General features: G+C 42.7%; 1 protein-coding gene across 1 annotated transcript in view; it reads left to right on the top strand.

Annotated features, from left to right (window-relative positions):
* Positions 1 to 27,633, top strand: part of ANKFN1 (ankyrin repeat and fibronectin type III domain containing 1) — a 188,511-nt gene that overhangs the window by 71,354 nt on the left and 89,524 nt on the right. Inside the window, exons 6-7 of the mRNA XM_060252504.1 lie at positions 12,710 to 12,807; positions 18,583 to 18,673. Of these exons, the coding sequence (XP_060108487.1) occupies positions 12,710 to 12,807; positions 18,583 to 18,673 (189 nt within the window). The remainder of the gene's footprint in view (positions 1 to 12,709; positions 12,808 to 18,582; positions 18,674 to 27,633) is intronic.

Below are 27,633 nucleotides of genomic sequence, written 5' to 3'. Positions count from 1 at the left end.
CGCATGCTGTCCATGACCTCCAGCCGCCACCGGTGGGCTGGGGCCAGGGGTTGTTCTCTGGGACCGGAGCCGCAGATGCTCCCCAGGGACTGGCTGTACTGCCCAGGATTCAGCAGCTAGTTTTAGGTGAGACCAGTGGATCCAAGCAGCAATTCCGGAAGCCTTAACAGCTGTGGGGGAACGTAACACCACCACACGAAGACCTTTCCATTTTGGCTGTAAGGGTTGGCCTCTCCAATTTTTGACTCAAACAAAATCCCCTGGCTTGTGAGAATGCATGGGAGTGAACACTTCATATGGAAGGCTCTTTTGCACATAGAGATCTTATTCATAGCCCTACCCAATGCCTGCAATTCTTGCTGTGTGATTAAATTGTCCAACTGTTCTAGCTCCCCCCAACCCCTGAACAGACAACTGCCGTATTCTGACTGACATACGCTTCCTCTTTGCTTATTTCTCTAATTACTTGATTATTGGCATACACTGGGTGGCAGGGGGTGTGCAGATTGGCTTTGATGAACTGATCGCTGCTGCTGTTTTCAGCTATCTCAGGGATCTCTATAGGAAACAGCAACTGTTGAGACTGTTGCTGTTCTGCCTTGGCTTGAATGCTGTCCATCTGGTGGATGTGACCATCCCCTATACTCTCCAGGTTGAAAACAATTACCTCAGAGTTTTTTCAATTTAGAGTTTTCTCATAGCTGGGAATGGCTGGCCACACAATAGGTTTAATCTTGCTCTTCCAAAATATTAGGGTCAAAAAAATTAGGATGAGCAGTATAAGAAAGGCCACAGAGGATATTGCCATTAAGACTATTTTATTATTCATTTCCTTTGACATTTCCTGTGCAGTCTGGATGTAGGCAGGAGAGATCCACGAGCCTTTGAAAAAATTGCCATTGGGCTTGGGCCAAACTTTCAGTTTATACCGTGAGATCAGCTGAAACTTCCTTCTCAAAAGTGTTAATGGGACATGTTGAAATATCTTGGTCCTGTTGCTCGTAGTCCAATTGGCAACTTCAGGCCAGTAGGCTATCTCATATATTAAAGAATCCTTTAAATAGCCTTGTGATGAATGGGGAATGGAGAACTGAACCAGATATACATCTTCTTTTTCTTGGTATGTGATTTTTAAGTCAAGCACCGCATCAGACTTAATGATGTCAGTGATTTTCAGTTCCTGGCAATGTCTACATTGCTGTTCTGTTTGTATTGTCAGGCAGGCTCTGACAGAATGATAGATGAGCTCGCCCCTGAGAAAGTATTTGCATCCCTGCTGGCTTTCCACTGGGCACACGTGCTCGTTCCCATCATAATGTAAAGTGAAAAGGATGGGGGTTTCATTTAAATTTATGTCCATCCCTGAGATCTGGCAAGTTAGGGCAATATCTCCATCTAACTTGTCTGCAAATCGACTGAAGCACTTAAAAGTGAGGTTCAGTTCTTCATCTGCACAAAGTTCCCATCCAGACAGCGCCCCAGTCCCACTTTCTGTAGTAATAGCAGGAAGGAGAATTAGGAAAGAACTTGACACAGCCATCTTGAGCTCCTATTCCATCCCATGCTGCTAAATATGTCGGTAAATTAGACAATTAAGATGGGGCTCAGTGAGTAGAGCTACACGTGGCTGATGGGCAGTGATTAAGTATGCTAGATAGTACCAAGTCTGAATTTCTATCACTCTAGGTTCTTAAATTGGGTTACAGCTTTAACAGTTTGCTCCTCTGAGCAGCTCATTTTATCATATTATGTTTCCTAGGGAGCAACTCCCCCCTTTGCTCATTTATAAGACAACTCATTATTTACAAAAGCTACAAGGAGGACTTCGGTGGCATAAAATAAAAACTAGCTGGATTACTGACAAATGATTCACAAACTGGAGTACATTTTTCACTGTTTTCCCAGTTGTGGCACCTCAGGCTTTTAAAGGTAATCAGTAAGTAGAAATGTTTTTTTTTTTAAAAAAAATGTATGCACACCCAGTGGGTCAAAATTTGAACCCTGAATCTCCTACCCAGCCGGAAAAGTTCCCTCCTCTATTTGGAGTTCACAGGCTATTCCGGGACGCCGAAGTTCTATACAAAAAGTCTCTTCTGTATTTACAATCTCCCATTACTCATTTTGTTTGGCCCCTGACTCTCATTCAATAGGTTCCTCATTTTAATATTAACTAGGCATTAAATTATACAGTTTGGGCCTCTGTCATATTTATAAGGCCGACCCATAACTTAACTGGGGATTCGGCTCTTCTTCAGCACACATCGTTTTCTTTTACTACTCTATATTGGAGAGGGAGCCAGAATTCCCTTCTTTCCAATCTTCTCTTATAGTTTGTGGAGAGGCTAGTTCTCCTTCCAAGAGAAGGTAGGTGATTCATTTCTATGGCCAATAGGTATCCCATATCCAAAATATGGCAAAAATAATTAGAAGAGGAACCAGTATGTATATACATGCCACCTGCTGCTCTGGTTTGCCAGTTACATTCCCTTCTTGAATCATTTTGTATCACACTTTCCCTCTGAAGGGGTGCAGTCAGGGGTTTCCTGTGAGGATAGGGGCTATGTGGGTGGTGGCACCTGGGACAAGTTAGGGAATGTAATCCTGACTTATCTATTAATTTTCCTTTGGGAGAGATTACTGTGCTGGATGTTTCCTGAGGCAAAAACAATTCTTGTGGGTGAAAATCTGATATCTGCCTGAATACCCAGAACCCTTCAGGATTTCCCGGTCTGTGTTGAAAATAAAAATGAGTTTTCCAAATTCATGTGGGGAAGCAGAGTCAGGTTTTTTATTCTGTCTTGCCCCAACCTCCTGCCCCAAAACCTTTGTCATAATGCCAAATTCTATATTTAAACCAAGGACAGAGATATCCTGATTCAGTAATTATTGGACCATATGGATGTTGGAGGGGGTCTTCAAACTGACCAAACATAGCCCAACGCCAAGTTGGAGACCACCCCGGGTCATCTTCCTGTCCAAAGTCTTGGGGACTAAAAGCAAACATGTGGCTCAATATTCTGCTTCTATTTCCCCATTTTCATTATCCCCAGAGGCCCCTTCAATTGTTACCAGTTCTTCCTCTTCAAACAAATAGGCCTCCTGCACTACCTCTATGTCTCCTAATTTCCAAGGATATAATCCCTGGGTTAGAGTTTTGTCCCAGCAATAGTCCCCAAACTCTTGACCCTTCCGAGCTTGACGTGTCTGACTCAGCTGAGCTCCCTGTATGTAATTCCACCTCTCCACACCAAAAGCAATTACTTGAATGGAAATTGTCTAGATATGGAATACTATATGTAATCTGATTTTCCCACCCGTCTGTATAATTGGTGGTCTCCTCTTCAGCCCTTGTGTTAGTTATTTCGCACCCCTGAATGTGGTCATTACCTATTTGCCTAAGAAAATATGTTATTCTACCAGGTCCTTCAATCCTCATTCCATGTTTTCCCTTATTTTTTAATCACCCAAGATGTTGTATCTTGATCGGTTCTTTTCCAAATTTGGAACCTATATTTAGGACACAAGTCCCCCTCCCAGCAAAGAAATAGCTTTCCTTCTTTCTATCCAAGGATGGACTAATGCCTCAAATCTCTCCTTCTGTGTCCAAAATCCCCAATCGTGTTTACAGAAGTCATCCATGAGTCATTCCACCCCATCTAGACTGACAACTGTTAGACTCGGTTGGATGTCAGTGACTGGCCCAATGGTTTGGGAAAATGGAGGTTAAATGGGAACAAGAGAGATGACTCCCCTTGGGTCATTACCTTCAGGGGTCTTGGGGATTTGAAGAATATGTGACATCTCTTTCTTCTTCCTTTTACTAGTTCTCCTAATTTTTTCCTCGGGGAAACACATAAAGGTCTACGTGTTACAGAATACTAGAAATTGTTCTGGGAACACAGTGTTATGAATCTTTTAGGGGTTGACCTCAAAACACAATTTTCTCCAAGAATTTCCTTGAAATGAGCAATCATTTACTCCAGTGGAGTCATGATTCCTGACTGACTCCCTCCCTTGGTACCAGACAGACAAGACGACTTGAACACAAAGGGTAAAGGGTGGTGGGATACCAGTAAGGGTTCTGGTACCCCGGAACACAAAGAGAGTTCCCTTCTCCAAGCGCTTCCTCCTTTTCCTAATCCAAATGCGGTCTCCTGATTGGGAAATGCAGTACCGAGGAGTTCAGCAATCACTTGGTAATTTGATTGCCTCTCATTCACACACACACAAGCCATAAATTCCCAGCCCAAACCTTATCACTGATGGTCAAGCAGGATCCCTCTGATCTGCTCTAATGGTGGGGATATTAGGGGGTGATCAAGCACCTCCTCACTCCAAACGGGAGTGGCCAGAAACCCAGTTACATATACTTACCTCTGGAGGATTTTCCCAAGGTCTGGTTCAGCCTCCTGCCAGGATCGTTGGACGATCAGGGCGGCTGTGTCGAACCGTCAGAACTCAGGGAGCCAGACTCGGTCAACAGGACCATGGTGCCTAGTCAAGGTCCAGGAATTCCACAGCATGAGGCCGGTGGACCCGAGGGCCAAGGGGGTCTAAAGGACCCACCTGCCTGTGGCGGTTTCCGCCCCAGAAAATGTTGCAGGAAATTCACCACAAAGCAGCACCACGCAGGTTAGGTGAAGCAAACAGTTCTTTATTAAAGGCGCCAAAACACTTAGCTGAGTCTAGTGACTCAAAAGGAGCTCAGCGACCTTCTAAAAGCTGCAGAGAGGTTAAATACTTTTAGAATGCGTGGGTGGCATGATACATATTTTTGTCTCACTCTACAATTTCCAGAGGGGATGGTTAACACCTTTTGCACATTACATGTTTCCTGTTATTCTCAACTTCTTGCGGTTTCAGCGTATATTTCCTGTTAACATACATCTAATACGTCATGGAGGTTCAGCTGCCCTCTACCCACAACCTGTCTTCCTGCGTGAGTGCAAGTTAGTAACAAAGGACATATTTTATTTTTCATTTTTGCCTTATCAGCTCAGCTTTCTTCCATCCTAAATTGTCCTAGTAGTGGTTGCTCCCAAACCTGGAACTTTGGAGGTATTATGGTATGCAGAGAGCTAACACAGTATATTAGGTAGTGTGTTAGACCAGGACTGGTAAGACTCAGGTTTTACTTCCCACTAGGCCATGAAAGCGACATTAGGAATGTCGCTGTCTCTCAACCTAATCTACTTCATAGGGCTGCTGTGAAGATCAATGTGGAGAAGCAGATCCGCTTGGAGGAAGGGCAGGATTATTGTAGTTCATCTATTTTACACAGCCTCAAAGCAGGTAACATCACAAATCAAATAACAGTAAATGAATCCAGAAAAAAAATACTTAACTTGCCAAAAAAAAAAAACCCAAACCCAACCTGTAAAAAAATCTGACAAAACCTGGCATTTTCCTTTCAAAAGAAACATATCCAACACAAAACAAAGCTATTTTCCCTCAGTATTAACAAGAGGCCTGGTTTACAAGCTTTCCCCCAAAGACACCACTGATAAAAAGATTGCCAGGTAGCCTCAGGCAAGCTGTTCCAGTAGGTTGGTGCTGCACAAGTAAAAGCCTGTTTGCTGCTGGAAGCCAGGTTGGCAGAAGATGGAGGGGGTGGGGGAGGAACCAAAGAGCACAATGCTGAGAATATCTAAGAGAGTGCACAGGTTCATACCAGGAGAAAGAAAACAACTAGTAGCTGTTTACTCCTATGCAGAGGTAATCCAGTCTGAGCTCACAGACTTAGACTGTGGTAGTACAGGATTGCACCATGTGTGAGCAGTGATATGTGCAAAATGAGACTTGGGGTTTTGGTAGGGTTACCAAATGGAGCCTGGAGTTCTCCCAGAATTACAACAGATCTCTCGGCTGCAGAGATCAGCTCCCCTGAAGGCAGTGCAGCTTTGGAGGAGAGCATCCCCTCCCCCTCTCCAGGCACTCACCTCCCCCCTCCCCAGATATCCAGGAACAGCCTAAGCTGAGCTGGGCAGCCCTGGTTTCAAGTGACACCCCAGGTCCTGTTTCACTGAAATCCCAAGAAGCACATCTTCGCTTCACAGAACTCTTGAACGCTTGCCATGTTGACAGTGCATAATAAAAAGTGCATTTCTTGTTATTAATGGAATAATTAGAGTGCTTCTGCCCAGAGACTTTCTACTTGTGATGCATAGCAGTTTTTTTCTTTTCTTTTCATCAGGCAACAAACCCAGGCTGAAGTGAAAAGAAAAATAGGCTGTCTCTCTATTGAGAAACATATTGTAAACTGGAGTGCCATTGTTCACTACTTTATTCCTTTGCCTACTTTTAATGCACTCCTTTATTCCCAGGCTTTAGTACAGGAAATCTTGCAGCAAGAAATTGGTTGTGTGGGGAAGGGAGGGGAGGGTACCCTGTTCCTTGGAGAAGGAGGACCTGTGCTCTTCTTTGCTTTCAGGTTTGGGCTAGGGCAGGAGTGTCGATCTCATGAGGGCTGGATCTGACATAAACAAGACCCTGTTGGGTCAGGCCATGTGTGTACCTATTTAAGATAAGGTAGCAGAGATATAAACTTTTTAAAGGACACAGGCAAACACAAAGATTTTTTAAAACTTAGAATAAAACATGCTTAAAACATTAGCGCTTGTTGGTCTTAAAGGTGCTTTCTTTGTATTTCTCCCATGGGATCTGGGAACTGGGCAAAGGAAGCTCTGGCTCTTTCCCTCCCTCCCCAGCGGACCAGGACGCAGAGAAGCCTCAACCAATGGAGAAAATCGAGGTTTTGCTCTGTTGCTCCTGTGCAATTGAGCAAGTCTTGCAAAGCAAGTTGAGATGCAGAAGGAAGTAAGAGAGAGGGAGAAGGAAGCAGACAACAGCCAGTTGCTCAGGGGCCTGATAGGAGCTCTCCAGGGGCCTGGTTCAGTCCCTGGGCCCCATGTTTGACATCTCTGGGTTAGGAGTTGTTACTATTCTGCAAGTCACTAGAACCTGAGGTCTGGTTCAGCTTTTTTTTTTTTTTAAGGATCTGGTGAAGCATAGTCAACCAGACACTTATGAGAGAGAACAAGGCTTTTCACTCCAGTCAGGCAACTAAATGCCTGTGAAATACAAAAACTGACAAATTTCACATCATTCCTAGGTCTATAGGGTTGCCAAGTCCAGTTCAAGAAATATCTGGGGACTTGGGGGGTGGAGCCAGGAGCAAGGGTGTGGCAAACATGATTGAACTTCAAAGGAAGTTCTGGCCATCACATTTAAAGGGACCACACACCTTTTAAATGCCTTCCCTCCACTGGAAATAATGAAGGATAGGGGCACCTTCTTCTGGGGCTCATAGAATTGGACCCCCTGGTGGTGGTGGTGGTGGTTGTTCTCCTCCTCCTCCTTTCTCCTTCCTCCTTCTTTCTCCTTTATTCTTCTTCCTTTAAAATAATCTTTGGGTAGACTTTCTCTTTTTGCCCCTCTCTGAGTTATCTTGGGTTGTTATTCACATGCTACATAGGTGATAATCCTAATTCTTCTGTAGTCCTGATGATTTGTAGGTGGCTTGTGATGCACAACTCTTGATTCTGAAAATCTGAGGGAATTCCGCAGTCTTTCACTGTTTTTCTGCAGTTATGATAGCTAAAAGGTTATTTTGAAATAAGGTCTGAGCTCTGAGGCTGTCTCTTCCATTTTTTTCTTTTCCAACCTTTCAATTGTTAGGCTGCTGAGCTCAAAAAAATGCAGAAACATAGCTAGTGACTGACAGTCCTGTTAACTTTGCTACGTGTTTCTTTTCACCAGAATATTATATAGTTTCACTGTCTGTGGTGACAGAGAATGGCCCCAAAATGCAGCCCATTTTTTTCTTTTGGCCAGCAGACGGAAAAAGATGGTGTCTGACAAGACTGCACATTCTTTTTGTTTGAAATTAAACAACCTGAAATAGTCTTCTCCAATTTATGCTGGCACAGTAATGGAACATGTCTGGTTTGGCAGCTTGTATACCCAGCTTTCGGTCTAAGTGACTTAATGCAGCAAAAGTTATAAAGCCCAGAAAATCATGGTTTACAATGGAAAATGTGACAGGCCATCAAGTATAATGACACTTACAGGCCTGCTATAATGAAAGGCGGCTCTACGCAGGCAGAACTCCTACAAGATGTTACATTAACAGCCTCTAAATTTTCATAGTGGTGGCTGGAGATAGAACTGTAGACTCTCAACAAAGTCTGGGGTGCTTATGTTGTTAATGCCTCAGGGAACTTGAGGTTAATGGACACAAGTTAAAAGAGTGCTGCTTCTCACATTATGTTTGAAAGGCATGGTGCACTCTCAAGTTAGGCCTATGTCTGGAGTCTGGTGGAAAGCATTGTGTTGAATGCATGTCTCTCTCTCTTGGCCAGAATCTTCTGTGCTGCTGGATACTCCACCCCACCCCCTGCAAAATTTGTGAGGTTAAAAGAAGTTAGCCAAACTTGGTGCTATGAGAGTGGCACAGGGCCACAGTTGTCTATCACCTGATTTTTCTATATTTGCTTACACTATCTTAGCCCTGATGGCTGTTAGCTACTCAGATGGATTTAGAGTGCAGTTCTATGCTGAGGGACTCTGGTCTCAGTTAAAGATACTTGAACACCTACTGGTTTGGCTCGCATCCTGTGTGCCAGTTGCAAACAGGGAACTGATGTTTTGATGGATTTTTTGCCTGTTCATTGACGTGTTCATGGCTATACAGTGGGTTAATTCAATTATTTAGAACTGGGTTTATGCACAAGCTAAGTAAGCTACTCTTTGGTTTTATGAGGGGCCTCTAGATACAAAAAATACCCACTAAAATTTAAGTTACTGTTTTTGGTAATGCTTTAGGGCTTCATCTGGCTGTGCAGTTATTCCTTCCTAATAGGACTGTGCCATGTAGTCAGTTTTTTGTTCACGCATCTTCTCAGACAGCCTGATAGAGTTCTGCTTCCCTCTATCCTTCTTGTGCCACTGATCCTCTTGACAGAAAACTGAACAGACCTGATGATGGGCTGATGTCTGATCATTGCAGGTTGAACGTGTTAAAATCATGTTCCCCACCAAACATCTTGTGGCATCTCCAGTGCATTCACTCATAAAAGTCATCAGATGAAGAATACATATTTATGACCCATCCCTCGCCTCTCTGACCTGGGGGAGATGTTGTTTTTAGGTTCATTTACCAGTTAGATCTCATTCATGAATCAGTATTTTAACATAGTAGCATTGCTCTAAGTTCACAGCTGACCATGATGGTGTCCCCGTCTTGTCAAACGCTTAAGGCTTTTCACATAATTAGACAAAAGACCAAATGAGACACAATACTAGAAGTTCTAAGAATCAACCCCCAAGTTTTGTTTTTCTTTTTAAGAAGCAAGTGTGCAGGGCCTCCATTCAAGTGACTGCTCAGAGTGTGATTTTTAGAAGACTTTTTTGCAAACTGAAAAAAGAAGCCCATATTACAGTGAAGATACATGGGAGGGATTTATATTGTTGTCATTATCATATAAGAAATATCTAACAGAGCAAATGGAAATAATTGCACCCTAAACTGCAAGAATAGTTGCAATGTATATGGTGTCTGCAGGGTTTGTGTGTGTTAAATGCCGGCAAGTTGCTCCTAACTTATAGCAACCCTATGAATTAATGTGACCTCCAAAACATTATATTCTTAACAGTCTTGCCTAGGTCTTACAAACCTAAGGTTGCTTCCTTGGCTGAGTCAATCCATCTCATTGGGTCTTCCTCTGTTCCTGCTGCCTCCAACTTTCCCTGCCAATATTGTCTTTTCCAGTGACCCCGTCTTCTCATAATGTGACCAAAGTACAACATATATAAGCAAAAACTTTGTCAAAAAGCAGAAGGAGGACAATCAAACCAAAGCAACTAGAATTAGAAAAAAATCCAATACTGAAATATTTATTTATATCCAAAAAATAGCTGAAGGCAGTTGGACTGTGTGAAAAGTGCCATAAAGACACAGTCAAGTTATGGCAACCCCAACAAGGGGCTTTCAAGGCAAGTGAAAAGCAGAGGTAGCTTGCCATTGCCTTCCTTTGCAGAGACATCCTTGATGGTCTCCCTTGCAAGTACTGACTCTGCTTAGCTTTAGAGGTCTGATGAGAGCAGGTTATACCATGCTACCTGCCCCCACCCAAGGTAGTTTAAACTAACAAAAAACACCCTGACCAAATAATGGCTTGCTTAACCTGGTTTCAAAAAGTATATTTCACTTGGAAAGTCAAGAGAGATTTCAGAACAGGTTCAGGGGGAGGGATTTCTACAATTTTTGATAGAGTGGATGAAAGGATAGCATGTATTTCTAAAATCCTCTATTGAACTTTCTGGTACTCTAAAAATTCTCACAGGAAAGGAGAAAATCTCCTTCTATTGCAAAGGCCAGGGGTGACCAAACTGCAGCTTGGGAACCACATGTGGCTCTTTCACACATATTGTGTGGCTCTCAAAGCCCCCACCGCCTTGTTGGTCAGCTTGGAGAAGGCATTTATCTCTTTAAATCACTTCTCCAAGCCAAGCCAGGCAGCAGCTTGGAGAATGCATTTAAAGTTAAAGTTGCTTTCTTTTCACTTCTTCCTCCCTCCCCTTCCTCTCATCTATTTGCCTTCATGCCTTCATTCCTTCTTTGTGGCTCTCAAACACCTGACATTCGTGTCTTAAGGCTCTCAAACATCTGACATTTATTCTGTGTGGCTCTTACATTAAGCAAGTTTGACCACCCCAGCATAGGCTATCTATAAACATCTTTCATAAATATATCCAACTCCATTTTGAAACCAGAGAGTTTGTGTTTGCTATTTATGTGATCAGGGAAAGAAGGAGATTGTTCAAGAATCTTATATTAGCATTGTTATGGGGAGGGCAATTTCTTTTTTTCGAAATTCACGGTTTGATATGTAGCCACTGATTCCCCTTGTTCTGTTCACCCCTTTCTTTGAAAGGGAATTTATCTTTCATTTCACTTTGAAAAGAAATTTATGCACCCTCTTGTAGGTTCATCCCTTAAAGCTGTTTTATGTTACACATAAAGGTTTGGGAAGTCATTGCTTGCCTCTGAGCATCTACAAAGTAAAATTCTGAATACTTTGCAGAACCTCCCTTCCAACCTCTCTTGTCTTAGAATTGCTCTTTGATCAAAAAGGAATTGATTAGAAATAGTCTTCAAATTCCTTTTTAGAAAAAAAGGAAAAAGAAACTGATTGTTAGTTATCAGGAAGAAACTGGTTAAAGAGGAATTAAGAGAAGTTCTCTTAGCAATGCTGTTTTGTACCCATACAGACAAATTGAAACTTATAAGCAACATTAAATCCCATGGGCTGCTGGCTGCAGGTTTGCTGCTGGGGCAGTGTGGGGCAGGCCATTTGGAATGGCCTATTCCCTTCACTGGTCTCCTCCATCCACACTGGAACTCCTCACCACACTCTTCTTCTCCTGCTTCAGGCTCCTGCCTGGAACATGCTCCCCTCCTCTTGCTTGGAAATGTGCGGCCATACTCCCCAGGCTCCTCCCAGGCTGAGTGTCAAGTACTGCACAGTTTTCATTAATGATGAGCTCTATGTTTATTCAATCATAGAAACTTTATTCAATAACAAAGCTGTATCAGGCACGACTAGGTCTTGCTAGAACTAAGGAGTCATAAGTAAACAATCAGGTATATAGATTGGCTCAGACTGTTACTTCATTTGAGCAAAAAATCAAGCAGCACCCCTGCCCCTTAGCATTCCAGTTAGCCTTATCCTCAAACAGCGATAGTCTCTGAGAGTATAACCTTGAAGGTTTAGGCATACCAAATATCTCCGGGTGAGAAAGGATACTTGTAAGTTTCACAGACTCAGTAAGCATGATTACACAGCCAGTTGCCTCTACAAGCACAATAGCACATAGTTACAAAAATCTGAACCAACATGGAAGTACTTATGGCAAGGGGAACACCTTGACACTGGGAGGGGGTCTGGCATCTTTCCAGGCTGGAGTATGGGCTGGTGAGTGAGGGGGCATCGTCCCATCATGCCGCATTGTAGCTACCAGCCGGGATTTGTTTTCCCTCATAGGGCTAACAAAAGGCTGAATTTTTGCACAAAGGAATGCCTCTGGATTAAAAAAAAACTCCCACTACATTTCCAAAATTAGAATAGTATATATGGGGAGGGAGACTCTTGGTAATGCTTTGGAACATCTTGAACTTGACATAGTTTAGGATTTCACCATGCCTTAATCTGGGCCTGGGCAAACAGCAGCAATGGTGGGGGGAGGTTGTTGAGACTGGGAAGGTGGTGCAAAGGAAAGGGGTTAACTCTCCTCTTCCATGCCTTATTTCAAATCTAACCCACTCACATACATGCATGCACACATACACACATAACACTTTGAAACTCCAGGAAATCTTGTGTACAGGGTTTCTGTCTTAGCTAAAGATCCATAGATCTATATACTCCCTTAGTCATATAAACATACCTAAATTGCCTTTTTTTCATTTTGCCTCTTTGTTGCTGTAAATTGCTTAAATCATGTTTGCTGTTCTTATTGAAAACAATCTTCTTCTATTGACATGTAGACACAGAACGAACAATGATACTGAAACAGTAAAGTGTCTTGTTACATCCATGCACAGAGAGAATACAGGGGAGGAGATGGGGAAGGGAACAGTAAAATGTATAGATGCTTTTATCTGCCAGCAATGCCTGAGTAACCTTCCTTTGTTTGATTTGTTTTCTAGTGGAATGGAGTAGTTTGGAAGACTTTTCTCCTTTGGCAGGGGAAATAATCATGGATAATCTTCAGTCTTTGAGGTGCACTATCACCAGCCTAATGATGGTAAATGTGAAGTCATTTGTTGAGATTGTCTCCGAGCTCTGTACTGTTGAATTTCAGCTGCTGGAGGAGATCAGCTGAGTGCCATTCTGCTAGCAAGAACTGCCAGTCATTAAGCACATTGTAGCTGACAACCAGCATCTAAAAACTGCTAAGGAATAGGCAGGCAACACTGGGGTTGTTTTACAAGTCTTTATGTTAGTAGGGGAGATGGGGGCAGGGTAAAAAAAAAAAAAAGAGTAGAACCAAAGCCGCTGTGCTGATAGATCATGGGCTAATCTTTAGGGCAGATCAAAGGCTTTAGAGAGATCTAATCCTGCCTCCATGTCTAATGGCTAAAATAACAATTCTGTCTCCATGAAGATAGATTCAGGTGGGTGGCTGTGTTGGTCTGAATCTGCAGAAAAAAGTTTGAGTCCAGTGGCACCTTTAAGACCAACAAAGCTTTATACAAGGCATAAGCTTTTGTGTGCATGCAGACTTTGTATTTGAAGAAGCGTGTGCACAAATGGTAGCTTATACCTTGATTAAAACTTTGTTGCTCTTAAAGGTGCCACTTGACACAAACTTAATTCTATCTCCAGTACTTCATTAGGGAAGTAGTTGGCTGCAGCTACTTGTCTATCATCCATTCTTACAAATAATACACCTCTGTTCTTTTAAGTTAAAGAAAAGAGGGGTATTTTTGTAGGAATCGATGACAAACAATCAATGGGTTATTAGTGATGTTCCCTTTTATGCCATCTTGCTTTTGCTTTTTGATGGCCCTCCAGAAACTGATCAAAGTGGGTTTTGTCAATAACAGGGAAAAGCAAGCCTTGTCCAAACTATGCACAATGATTAGCTGGAATGATTTTAAGAAGGAAAAAACAGTAAAGTTTCTAGCCAGAAAAGTCTGTTTAAAAAACAAATCTCCTAATTTGAATTATGGATAAGGTTAGATTTAAGCAGGGCTTTTTTTTTGTAGAAGAAGCCCAGCAGGAACTCATTTGCATTTTAGACCACATCCCCTGATGCCAAGCCAGCTGGAACTGCATTCCTGTGCATTCCTGCTCAAAAAAAGCCCTGGGTTTAAGAATGTAAAAAAAGAGGGTGTAAAGTATTTCATTTAGAAATGTAATCCTTCCCCCTGGAATCTAAGCAAGTCTCACAAATTTTAATGTCACACATTTCTAAGTAAGTAGAGTTATAATTAAGGTGTTACTATAATTGCTTTAATAATTTTTCTTCAGGATGAATATTTGGGGGTGGGGTTAATAGGTCTTTTCAAACTAAGCTTTAGAATTAACATTTTCTCTATAGGTTGTCTCTTATTTTTTTAAAAAAATCTTAGATTAATCATGTTGGGTTGGATTTAGGGTTGCCAACTGGGGTTGGAAATTCCTGGAGATTTAGGAGTGGAGCCTGGTGCAAGCAAAAGGTTTGGAAAGGGAATGAACCTCAGCAAGGCATAATGCTGCAGAATCCACCCTCCAGCCATTTTCTCCAGGGGAACTCTCTCTGTCATCAGAAGATCAGATGTAATTCCAGAGGACTCCAGGCTCCACCTGGAGGTTAAAGGGAAATAAACCCAAAGATTTCCGTAAAATTTCTACCTCCAACCAAATTTATAACAAAGAATAATTTTACTAAGAATAGAAATATAATAAATAAGATTCTCACAATTCAGTATAAATAATATGGGATGTTACCACTAAAAACCCACTCCAAAATTTATAAGGCAAATTATTGCAAAGTCCATCTGAGGTGAAGTCTATGCAGTATCTTCCGAAGGTGACCAATCTTCTTAGGTAGAAATTGAGCTTGACTGCTTCTGCAATGAGGCAATACTCATATTTCCCCATTTCACTATAGTTGTATCAAGCTTCTCTGCATTTGCTCATAAGCAGGGGTCATTTTGTAGAAAAATAAGGTGGTGGAGCTCATTAGCATATGCCACCCCCCACACCCGATGCAAGAAAACAGAGTCCTGGACGAGTGAGACCTGCTTGGGCTGGTTAGAGATCCAGCCAGCCCAAGCAGGCCCCGCTCACCTGGGGCTCTTCTGGGCTCCTCTCCCAGTTAAAAGGCCAGCAAGCCACGCGCCACCCAAAATCACATAAGAAGTGGAGAAAGGGTGGCGCAGGGATTAATGAGGGTTGCTGGGGGTATGGCAAAGCTCCTGGTGGCTGGCTGGCTGCCCACTACCCTAATTCAGGGATTGTTATGCAGCTGCACCTACTATTTAATGGAAAAGTTAGGTGAAGGGAGGAGGGGGGGTCAGAAAGGCTCAGGAGCTGTGTTCCTGTGAGCGCCTGCTGAATCTGAGGCCTGCTCATAAGAATTAGCAAGGATTGGCAAGAACGCTTCCACTTATAGCTCTCTTTCAGTAGCCCTACTGAATTATGAGGATCTTATTATTATATTTCTATTCTGAGTAAAATTATTCTTTGTTATAAGTTTGGTTGGAGGTTGAAATTTCATGGAAACCTTTGGGTTTATTTTACTTTAGCCTATATCCATGATTCTCTTTGCTCCACCTGGAGGTTGGCAACTTCAGCTGGATCTTGTGCAGATTTCTATTGATGGCAAGTATTTCTGTCAGCAGAGTGAAACTTTTCTCTCACCCTCCCTGTGCAGCCCCAAATGTACCCTCCTAGCTGCTCTTGTGGGCTAGGGGACCCCCAGAAACATCATATGGAGAGGAGCTGGAGGTCTGCCATGGGAGGAGGAATCAGCAGAAATCACCTCCTGCTTCTGTGGCACTGGAAATTTTCTGCTGGGTCCAACACATTTGTTTTAGTTGATTAATAAATGCAATGTTCAGTTATATTTGCATATGAATAGGAACAGTAGTTCTGAAGCAAAGAACATATGTTGGCATTTCCTTGGCTAGTATCAAATATCTTTCACTGTTGACAAAATAGAGGGCTGGCCATCTCAGTTACTCACATATTATTCTAAATATATTTTTTTAACTGTGCAGTTTTATGGAGAGAATCCAGTTTAATCCCACTGACTTCAGGAGAGGTAATTCTGCATAGAATTTTACCAGATGCATCCAGACAGGGGACATAAAAATTCACCCCACCATGGTGGCAGCAATGAGTTGGGTGGAAATGGGTGTCCACACATCACTGTTCCCACTCTGCTCCTTGCTACTGCTACCTCCATCCTCTGCTCCTCCCTCTTTCCTCCAACACACCTGTGGAAAAGTGCAGCGCATTTGCCAAGCACCTCCTCTTTCCTCTCACTTTCCCTTTCCCTGCTGAGCCACACTAGACATAAGGTTGCCAACCTCCAAGTGGGACACAGTGACCTACTAGAATTACAACTGAACTTCAGGCTCCTGCTTTGGAGTATGGACTTGATGGCATTATAAAGGTAGTCCCCTGTGCAAGCACCAGTCGTTTTTGACTCTGGGGTGACGTTGCTTTCACAACGTTTTCATGGCAGACTTTTTACGGGGTGGTTTGCCATTGCCTTCCCCAGTCATCTACATTTCCCCCCCAGCAAGCTGGGTACTCATTTTCCCGACCTCGGAAGGATGGAAGGCTGAGTCAACCTGGAGCCTACCTCGCTGCAGTTCCTTCCCTCCCCAGGCTCCATCCCCAAATCTCCAGGAATTTTACATCCCAGAGTTGGCAAGCCTACTAACAGTAAAGTGCGTCTAGTACGGGAAACAGGAAGACTTTAAACTTATTGAAAAAGCGGAGAGCTAAACATTTTTTAAATTTTAAAACAAAAGTTTATAGCTCTGGTGAAGCATCTAGACAGACTAAAATTAAACCTACTTTGGTTGGGTTTTTTTTTAACTTTAAATGCTTTATTGAGAAAAATATTATAATACAACAAACAGCTGGTAACCAATAGTTTGTAACCAGCGATATGAGAAAAGAAAAATACAATAATAATCTATCACGTGTATCACATTTGAATACTATATGCAATATGCAATTTGCTATATGCACTACATTACAAACAACTTAGCCAACAAATACTTGCTTACATTGTAGAACAAGGTTGTAAAGGTTAGTCATCATAACAATACTGAAACATTATTTGATTGGGTTGAAAGGGGGGACTTTGAGATGCAGGGCCAGCCCTAGACTGTCTGACACCCCAGGCAAGGCTAACTTCTGGCACACACACCCCACCCCCGCCAACTGATAATGTCACCATTCATATGGGGAGGGGTGCCCAGTTCGGTACCCCCAGAAGGCCAGCACTCTAGACAGTTGCCTAGTTTGCCTAGTAGCAGAGTCTGTCCTGGTGAAGTGGCTGTAGGTGAAGTATCCAAACAGATACTCCTGGTTTAAAGGGAAAAGCTCTGGGAAGATCATGAGTCATGTTCTGAATGAACACAATATCATGTGGACATTCCTTTTAAATGTGGGAGTTTCCTGCTTTATATGTGGGAAAATCCCATTTTGGAATGGAGTCACTGTTAGATAAAGGCGCTGTCTCCCACAGGCCTGAAAATGGGAAAGGACAGGCTGGAAATTGCTTCCAAAGTTCTCGGCTGCTGCATTGCTGCATGGATTCTAGAATTCTGAACTACCTGATTTTATTTTCAAAGTGCAACTGATACATTAAGAAAACTCTGCTTGTTCTGCTTCTTCTTTCCAAAATATGTTGGGAAAGTTTGCTGGATCCTTAAAATCAGCTGCTAAGTGCACAAATGCATTGATAAAATTGCAAAAGGGGGGGGGAGCTATATTGATCAAAATATGAAGCTGCCTTATTCTGAATCAGACTCAGTCCATCAAAGTCAGTATTGTCTACTTAGACTGGCAGCGGCTCTTCAGGATCTCAAGCTGCTTGCCTGGACCCTTTTTAATTGGAGATGCTGGGGACTGAACCTGGGACCTTCTGCTTACCAAGCAGATGCTCTACCACCGTACTATTAAAATACTGCACAAAAAGATTCTTGATAGAGCTGTAAGTTGAATCATACATTGCATTTCTGCACTGTATTTCTGCACATACAAACCTGCTGTTCAGGTTTGTATGTGCAAAGGTAACATAGACTGGGACAGAAGTCTGTTCCCACTAAGAATAACAATTCAAATGCTGCAGGCCTTGAGTGGTCTGGGACCTACATATCTTCAGGACCACCTTCAGGACCTACATATCTTCAGGACCACTCTTTGGTAAGAGTCTTACCAAAATGATATCCTGCAGTGAGTGACATCACTTCCAGTTACACAGCCAGAAGTAGTGTTCATGGGCCCTGCCCATTTCCTCCAACCTTTGATTGATACCTGAATGCTGTCACATGGAGGTCAGCAAAGTTTTGTTCTCTTAAGAGGGAAAGACTCAGTCTAATGAAGGACTCAAGAGGGTAGACATTGACTGAATATGAAGGGAAGCTTCCTAAGAGTAAAATCCATTCAACAGTGGTACCAATTTCCATGAGCCCTCCCCAGCACTGATTCCCTACACTGAGCTAGGGTTGCAGTAGATGGCTTATAAGTCTCCTTCTGACTCTGATTCTCTCTTAAGGCTGTTTCAATGCTGCTTCATGCTGTGCTGTTCCATGGCTGCTGTTCCTTCTCTGTGCCATTCTTCTTCTTTGCCTGAATTGTGTTCAGTCTTGCTTGCCTTCACTCCTATTTAATGTGCCAATTTCCTGGTAGGAATAGGGGATGCCCCACCATGAGCTCCTGTTGCCCATCACCATTCCAAGCAAGCTGCACCACTGCTTCGGATTCACTGTTACCCATGGATAGCTGTCTAACGTCAAGATATTGTATGTTTACAAAACTTGGGCTTTTCTATTTTTCTTTTTCTTTATAGGGCCGAAATTATTATGTCCGAGTCTCTGCTTATAACATGAAAGGCTGGGGACCACCTCAGACTTCCACACCATCCTGCGCTTCTCCTTCAAGTAAGTTAAGAGTTCTCACCTCTTTGCAGCTTTGGCAGTATAATTTGACCATTCTCTCCCATTACATTGGACACTAATGAATGTGCTGCTTGCATTTAAATTAACCTGGCTCTTCCAAACCCTCTTGTGCAAAAAAAAAAAAAAAACCCACAAAATGAAAAAAGTTACAATACTAAAAACCAGCTCTCTTGGGAAAGTCTTATGATTCTGATAAACAAAGCAACATCTGATAAAACCTGAAGCTGTTCTTTAACCCTTTACTTAGAGCACAGGATTTTTGCATTTCATGTTACACATTGTGTCCTTTAACACATCTTTATTTTGCTTGGTGTAGTTCTAGCAGATTTCACTGGACTATTTTACAGAATATGCCATAAATTACATATAAGACTAGAATCAGGGTGCATGCAAAACTGAAGAATCTGACAGTGTTGTAATATTTGCAATCCGCTTATTAAGCAGTAGTTCAGAGTACCTCAAACACTACTTCCTAGCTTCAAAAATATTAATAAAAGTGGTTTGTTTGTTTTTTCTGAGTATTTTTTTTAAATTTTGTACCGAGGTATAATTGTATTCTGTGTTAGCTACTTTTCAGTTATTGGATTCATTGCTAAAACTGGCTGTACACATACTGCCTTCCTTTATACAGATTACTGAAGTAATATCTTCGCGAGATTACATTACAGTTTGGTCTTATTAGGATCTTAGAACAATTTCATGAGCTTGAGAAGCTAATCAGAATGAAGTAAAGGCATTCATACCCGACAGCTGAGAAATGTTTACTTTTCATAAATATTCTCAAATGGGTTTTATTTGCCAGTGACAGAGTTTAAGAAGGCCAACACCACATAGCTCCAGGACGTATGTGTTAGCTCCTCTGAATTCCCAGCTTTCATTTAAAAAGTAAACCTCTAGTCCCTTTCATTGCAGAGATATCAGGGGAAAGGCATATTTCTGCAAAAAATACTTTTTAAATGAAAGTAATTAAAATTTCTGATTTTTTAAGCCTCACACACACCTACACCTGTGGCATAGGAGGGCTAGTGTCAGAGCTGAGGCAAGTAACATCGTGCCAATGGAGCAGGGCCATCCCTAGACCCTTGGGCACCCAAGACAAGGCTAACTACTTGTGCACACACACTCCTTTCTGAGGTCACTGTGACCAGATCTCTCCATTCTATTCTATGGGTGCATAGGATAGAATGGAGAGATTGTTGGCCCCTGCATTCCAACCCCAGAGAAGGGGGTTAAACTTTAAACCCCTTCTGTAGCATTGCACCACAGTGGCAGCATGACTCCATTCTATCCAATGGGCCCATAGGATGAAATAGAGGAATTGGGCCGCAGTGACCCTAGAGAAGGGGTTGTCCCGCTGCCCATGCCTCTTAGAGGCATGGCGGGGGGGGATCCTTTTAGATTAGAGCCCTGCTGCTCGCACCTCTCAGAGACTCCAGGAGGCTTGAGTCAGATGGAGGGCACCAAGTTCATCACGCCCAGAAGACCAGCACCCTAGGCAATCACCTAGTTTGACTAGTGGTAGAGCCAACCCTGCAGTGGGGACAGGAGGACATTCCCATCCATAGCACATGAAACTATACTTTGATTGAAATATTTTAAAGATAGATAATTAACGCCAAACCAAGTTTGGGAAAGATTGCAGCGAACCAGGACAAAACTCAGAAAGCAAATTATCAGGGTACAATGCTGGTTCTCAGAATAAAGACAAACCATCAAAATGCTGTGGTTTGGATGCAAAACCAGAGCAAACCTCTGTGTGGAAGCAGCCAAGGGTTCAAGCTTGAATCCCATTCAGGCCTCAAGATACCAAATAGCTACTAAAGCACAGGGGATCAAACTGAAAGGAATCCTAAATCTGCTGTAACCTTTGGTTAAGATTCTTCTCTGTGGGAGTGTATTCTAGAAAAGAGGGTGGAAGCGGACTGGAGATGGGACTGGGAACACCATTGCTGAACTCTGTCATCTTTCTTTGTACCTCTTTATGTCAGTCTTTTATCCCACCCTTCCTACAAAGAAGCTCATGGTCTTCTCTTTTATCCCAGCAGGAACCTTGTAAAGTAGGTTAAGTCTGAGAGAGATTGACTGGCTTAAAATCATACAGAAATGTATATGTGTAGTAATTAGGATTGGCAACCTCCAGGTGGGTCCTGGAGATCTCCCAGAATTACAGCTGATCTTCAGACCAATGTTCCCTCTAAGCTGAGTTAGTGTGAGCTAGCTCACAGGTTTTTGCCTCTGGCTCACACATTTTTGTCTTAGCTCAGGAAAAACTAATTGATGCAGTAGCTCACAACTTTAATGCTAGTAGTACAAAGTAGAATTTTTGCTCACAAGACTCCACAGCTTAAAGGGAACATTGCTCCAGACTACAGCGATTAGTTCTGGAGAAAATGGCAGCATTGGAGGGCAGACTCTATGACATTACATCCTATTGAGTTCCTTTCCTTCCCCCAAACCCTGCTCCTAACAAACTCCGCACACAAATCTCCAGGAATTTCTCAACCTGGAGTTGGCAACCCTAGTAAGTAACAGTAGTTGCTGTGTTTCATGATATTACAAATGAAACAAACATTTTCAATATCCATTAACATGATTTTGGACATGTTGGTTTGCGTTGGAAAGGGGGAGGTAGGAAAAATCCACTCGTGCCATGTTCCTTCTGCTTAAATAAGTCTAAGCCCACCTCTGCAAATTATTTTAAATACACACACAAAGAGCATAGCAAAGTAAAATCAGTAATGCCTGTGATAGATTATCTGTATGACATAATACTAGATATGTATTATTAACTTTGCCAAGGAATAAATAAAGGAAAGCCAATTTTGAAAGACTCTGTTATGATGTCATCTGTCTTTGATGCTTATATAGTTAGTTAATTTGGACGTTATTGTAAATTCATGTAATTTGTTTTCCCAGTCATTACTGGAAAGAGCAGATGAAACTTGAGCATAACAGCATCTTCTCACTTCACTAAATAAAGTGTAAAACATATTAAATTCACATGAACCCTCTCTATTTTCAAGCGGCATTTTTAATCCACCAGAGGAATTGTCTTTGGTGGTGAGCATCTCAGCTTCCTGGTCTTATAATTAGCTTTTTTATCCAGCAATTAGGTATTTCATCCAGACTAAAATCATGTTTTAAAGAAATCAGAATGGGCAATATGTGTGAAAAGTCCTACCAGCTATGCTATCATCCAGGCTCCCTAAGTAGCGAGAAGTGCAAGGGGGGAAAGTGCTCTGTTATTTTCCTGGAATGTTAAGTCCTTCCAATGGAATATTGGCCCATGAGCTTGCAGCGTAAACCAACACTGCATGCTCCATTTGAAAACAGTCGGCCTGCTGGTGGCTCTGAATATATTCACATACACTGTGCCAGCAAAGGCAAGCCAATCTGCCTGACTTTTGGATGAATCTGTCGATACACAAACATACCGAGATCATGCTTTTTATTTACAGAACCGTGATAGGTTATTGCCTGTATTCTTTTAAATTAAAAGATGTGTGAAAACCAACAACTAAGGTTATTGTGGACTGTAGAGGTCATGATGATCGCTATAAATCTGATCAAAAATTTCTCTGTTTGCTGCCTGAGAATTTGTGGTCAGGACTTGGAGAGAGGCCTTTGTGGGACGTTGTTAAAACTGGAGAAATAGCTAGCAGCTAATAAGAAAGTGCAGCAAAGTCTGCCATAAAAACTTTACAGATGGGCATGGAACCAAGCCTAGTGGGTTGAATCCAACCAACCACCAGTGTAATACACATGGATCTCAGGGAGCAGAGGTGTCAGAAGCACTATCTTGTCATGGTTATATCAATAGCTTTGGATTGGTTTCCCTGCAGCAGGGGTGGCCAACAGTAGCTCTCCAGATGTTTTTTGCCTAAAACTCCCATCAGCCCCAGCCATTGGCCATGCTAGCTGGGGCTGATGGGAGTTGTAGGCAAAAAACATCTGGAGAGCTACCATTGGCCACCCTGCCCTACAGGATTATGGAAACTGTAACTTAGATCCATCTCCATTTTGATGGATTAAATCATATATGGAGAAGCTGAGGGTACCTCTGACTTGAATCATTAACAATTCCAGAGGGTTACTTCTCAAAATCATTAAAGTAAGCAATTATTAGATGATTGCTGGCAAAGTCCTCTATGCCAGCAAATGGTCCAGTATTATAAGGAGGCTTGTCTGGAGATCATTACCTCGCTGCTGGATAAAATTCCTGGTTGCAGAAATAAAGTCAGGCCTGATTACCTTTTACCTGATAAGAATCCCAAGATCACTTATCAAATACATAGAATTTGTTTAATGATACTTAGATTAAAAACTTTATTTTAACTAGGTTTTAAATTTTAACTTTTCATCCTGTTTATCTTGTACTTTGTATACAATTTTTAAAAATTCTATATGAATATGGCTGGTCTAATTACTTTAATAATTCATTCATTCATTTGATCCAGTGAGCTATCCTGTCAATTTGGGGGTAAGGTGATAAGATGATTTTGTGGCAGAGTAAGTCTGACTTGAATCTTTTTGGCCTGGCTTTAGGCCTGGGTTTTGCACTGCTCACTCTCATAAACAGAGCCAGTGTTTCACATCTGATATTGTTATATGTGTCAGTGAGGGCTGATACCATACAATGTACAAAACCATTTAAAGGCTACTCCCATAATGCCCACCCGATGTTCCATGCAATGCAGAAAGATTGCATCATGCAGTGTACATCATGCAATCTTTCTGCATTGCATGGAACTTCGGGTGGGCATTATGGGAGTAGCCTTTAAATGGTTTTGATCTTTCCCATAGAATGCAGAGAGTGGTGAGGAGAGATATGGAATCAGTCCTCTTGGGAGTTGACATGTAGTGTTTTCTCTTCTCTCCTATATTAGCCACAGCATATTGTTGGAACTCTCTGTCTAGGGCAGTGATGCTCTGTATTCTTGGTGCTGGGGGGGGGGCACAGTGGGAGGACTTCTAGTGTCCTGGCCCCACTGATGGATCTCCTGATGGCATCTGGGTTTTTTGGCCATTGTGTGACACAGAGTGTTGGACTGGATGGGCCATTGGCCTGATCCAACATAGCTTCTCTTATGTTCTTATATGGTTTAACATCTATGCACAGCCACCTAGTAGAATTATCTGGAGTTTGAGGGTTGGCTGTCATGTATATACATGACACCCAGTTATATCTCTCTCTCTGACTAAGACCCCAGATGTAGTCAAACCGGTTCTGGAGCATTCCTGGAGGCTGTGGTCAAGAGCTTAGAAAGAACAAGCTAACACTGAATCCATACAAGATGGATGTGATACTGCATGAAAAGCCAAAAGTTAACTACCATTGTAGCTATGTTGTAGCTATGGCTGTAATGGAGGCAGAGAGCCAGTCTGGTGTAGTGGTTGTATGCAGACTCTTGTCTGGGAGAACCGAGTTTGATTCCCCACTCCTTCACTTGCAGCTGCTGGAAAGGCCTTGGGTCAGTCATAGCTCTCACAGATGTCCTTAAAAGGACAGCTTCTGGGAGAGCTCTCTCAGCACCACCTACCTCCCAGGGTGTTTGTTGTGGGGAAGGAAGATAAAGGAGATTGTGAGCTGCTCTGAGACTCTTGAGATTCAGAGTAGAGGACAGCATATAAATCCAATATCATCATCATCTTATACTTTAGAATCTGGGGTATCGCTGGATGTAGCCTTGCATGTGGAGACGCTGATGGGCTAGGAAAGCTTTTCTTCATTTACATCTAGCTATAAAATTGCATTGTAAATACAACCAATATATGTACACTGATCATTGCTGTTGGAACCTTAAAGGTTCATTACCGCAGTGCACTCTGTGTGACGCTGCCTCTGAAGTGGGCTTGAGTACAAAATGTAGCTCCCTTGCTACCGATGAGAACTAGCAAGTCAATCTGTATTCCAGAGACCTTGAAACATTTCCATTGGGTGCCGCTTTATTCTGAGTTCAAATCAAAGTGCTGGTTTTATTCTTCAAAGCTCTAAGCAGCCGCAGAATGACATACTTGCCTGACCCCTCCCCCAGTATGAACACTCGAGAGTGCTGCACTCAGTACAATGGAGGATGTTAGCTGTCCTAACAACAAGGGAGATTAGGGTGGTTTCAGCTCACCCATAGGCTTTTTCAGTGGCATCCCATCCTTTGGGATGGGCTGTCTAGGAAAGCAACATTTCTGATGATCTTTCGTGGAGGAAGGATGTAAGCCTGAGTTGTTTTTAAGGTATTTTGAAAACTGAAATGCTGTGCTGATCATTTTAATCAATTATTGTTGGTTTTAATCTTTTTGATATTATCTGTATATTTGGAATCAGATTTGTGTGTAGGACAGAAAAGCAGTATATATTTAAAATAATTATTCACTTCGACCGATAGTCAACGCCATAGGCTCACCTACCTACGCCATAGCCAAACACTTGACCGGCCTTCTTCAACCCCTTGTGGGCAACACTACCTCTTACATCAGGGACTCATCATATTTTTTGGAAAAAATCAAACCCCTAAAACTCCAACCCAGCGATCTTTTAGTAAGCTTCGATGTCGTCTCGTTGTTCACTATGGTTCCCATCAAAGAAACCCTTGTTCAACTACAACACATATTTCCTGATGATATCACTGCCCTATTCCACCACGTGCTCACCACTACCTGCTTCCAATGGAACAATAACTTTTATGAACAGATCGATGGTGTTGCCATGGGAAGCCCCCTTAGCCCTGTCATCGCTAACTTTTACATGGAAACCTTCGAAGATACAGCACTAAGATCTGCTCTCCTAAAACCATGTTGCTGGCTCCGATATGTGGATGATGTTTTTGCCATCTGGAGTCATGGAGAGGCTGCTTTGAATAACTTTCTCCTTCATCTGAATTCATTCCATCCTCGTATCCAGTTTACCGTGGAGAAAGAAAACAATGGTCAACTTGCCTTTCTTGACGTCCTCATTACCAGGAAAGATGATGGAAAACTCGGCCACACTGTATTCAGGAAACCCACACACACCGACCGCTATCTAAATAAGAATTCCAATCATCATCCTCTCCAAAAACATACAGTTGTAAAAACCCTCATCCACCGAGCATCACACATCTGTGAACCAAGCCAACTCCAGCAGGAACTACACCACCTCAACCAGTCACTCCAGGCCAATGGATACTCCCTACAAGAAATTAGAAGAGCCCTCCATCCCAAGAGACCAAATCCTGAGCCACACACAAATGTAGGTACAGCCTTCCTGCCCTACATAAAATCTGTCACCGACCGCATTGGCAAAATTCTCAAACGCCACAATGTTGACACAGTCTTCAAACCCGCACAACAGATCCGCCACATGCTGCGCTCGGCCAAAGATATGAGAGATCCACTTTCAACCCCTGGAGTCTACAAAATACCCTGCTCCTGTGGTGCAGTCTACATTGGCACTACCCAACGCAGCATCAACACCCGCCTCACCGAACACAAGAGACACTGTCATTTGTTTCAGCCAGAAAAATCAGCTGTAGCTGAACATGCACTTCAAGAAGGAGACCACGTCATCCACTTTGAAAGAACTGAAGTCCTTTCTACGGCCTCACATTATCATACCCGCCTGAACAGAGAAGCTATTGAGATTTACAAACACCAGCACAACTTTAACAGAAAGGAAGAAGGCATTTCCATCCACCAGTCTTGGTATCCAGCTCTGCAAAACACCCTACAGACTATACATTGCAGAAATTCACAGAACAACCAGCACATTCCACAGAACAATCAGCACAGTCAACAACCATCTTCCTTATCTTCACCCCCCTTCCAACCCTCCCAGCAATTAACACAGAACAATGGTCACATTCAACAGCCAGTTTCCTTATCACTACCCTTCCAGGAAGCCCTACCAAACCTTGGGCACATCCACAAACCTATTGCCCTTTCACCACACCCCCTCCAGCCTAGAAATAGCAGCTCTCCAGCAGCCCTGGCCTCACTCAATGCACAGCAGCCAAGAAGGTCAGAGTACCTGCTCCGGTTGCAACGCCACTGGGGATGTTCTCCGTAGCCGAGAACGAAACGTCTGGAAGAAAAACTTTCTCCAGTAGAATATGGCACTTGAGCCCGAAAGATTCTACAAACCCTAATGATGTTACCAGCCGTGAAAACCTAAAAATTCAGCTTATTTATTTACTTATTTATATATTTGATTTTAGACTGCCCTCCCCTGTCAAGTGGGGCTCAGGGCAGTGTACAACATAAAAAGTAATACAATAAAAATATAATTGAAAACCTTAAAATCAGTACCACTAAAAGATGGTGATAAAAATCCAGAAAGGACCACTCACATTTGGGGCAGAGGGGGTGAAAAATGGGAGTGCCTGAGGATGCAACTGTTGCTGTCCTCAACCAAAGGCCTGGTGAAACATCTCTGCCATACAGGCCCTGTGGAACTGCTTCACATCCCAAGGGCTCGGATGTTATTCCACAGAGAGTTCCATCAGTTTGGAGCCAGGGAAGAAAAATCCCTGGCTCTGGTCAGGGATAGCTGGACATCCCTCAGGGACTAGTTGAGGGGTAGTCAGGGACTACCAGTAGATTTTGGTCTACTGAGAATAATGCTCTTCTGTGGATATATTAGGAGAGGTGGTCCTGAAGGTATGTAGGTCCTAGACTGTGGTTGTGGAAGAGGGAAGAGGAGGTTTTCCTTCCTCATTGTAGCCTGACCTACATAGCCTTTTTGTTCACACAAGTCCCCTAGCTCCAAACATCATCTTCACAGGGATCAAAAGAGACTGCTAGTTGAAGGGAATCATGGAGAAAATGTGCATCTGTTATTGTTTTTATTTGTTGGTTTGTTGGATATGACCCATTGTAGCATAGTGATTTCAGTCTTAGACTAGGACCATGGAGAGCAATGGTTCACTCAGCGCCATGGAGTTCACTGGGCGATCCTTGGTTAGTTGCTT

Source organism: Heteronotia binoei, chromosome 13, assembly GCF_032191835.1.
Source record: "Heteronotia binoei isolate CCM8104 ecotype False Entrance Well chromosome 13, APGP_CSIRO_Hbin_v1, whole genome shotgun sequence".
Classification (NCBI taxonomy): domain Eukaryota; kingdom Metazoa; phylum Chordata; class Lepidosauria; order Squamata; family Gekkonidae; genus Heteronotia; species Heteronotia binoei.
Note: the sequence above shows the minus strand (reverse complement) of the source record. Positions and strands in the feature narration are given on the sequence as shown.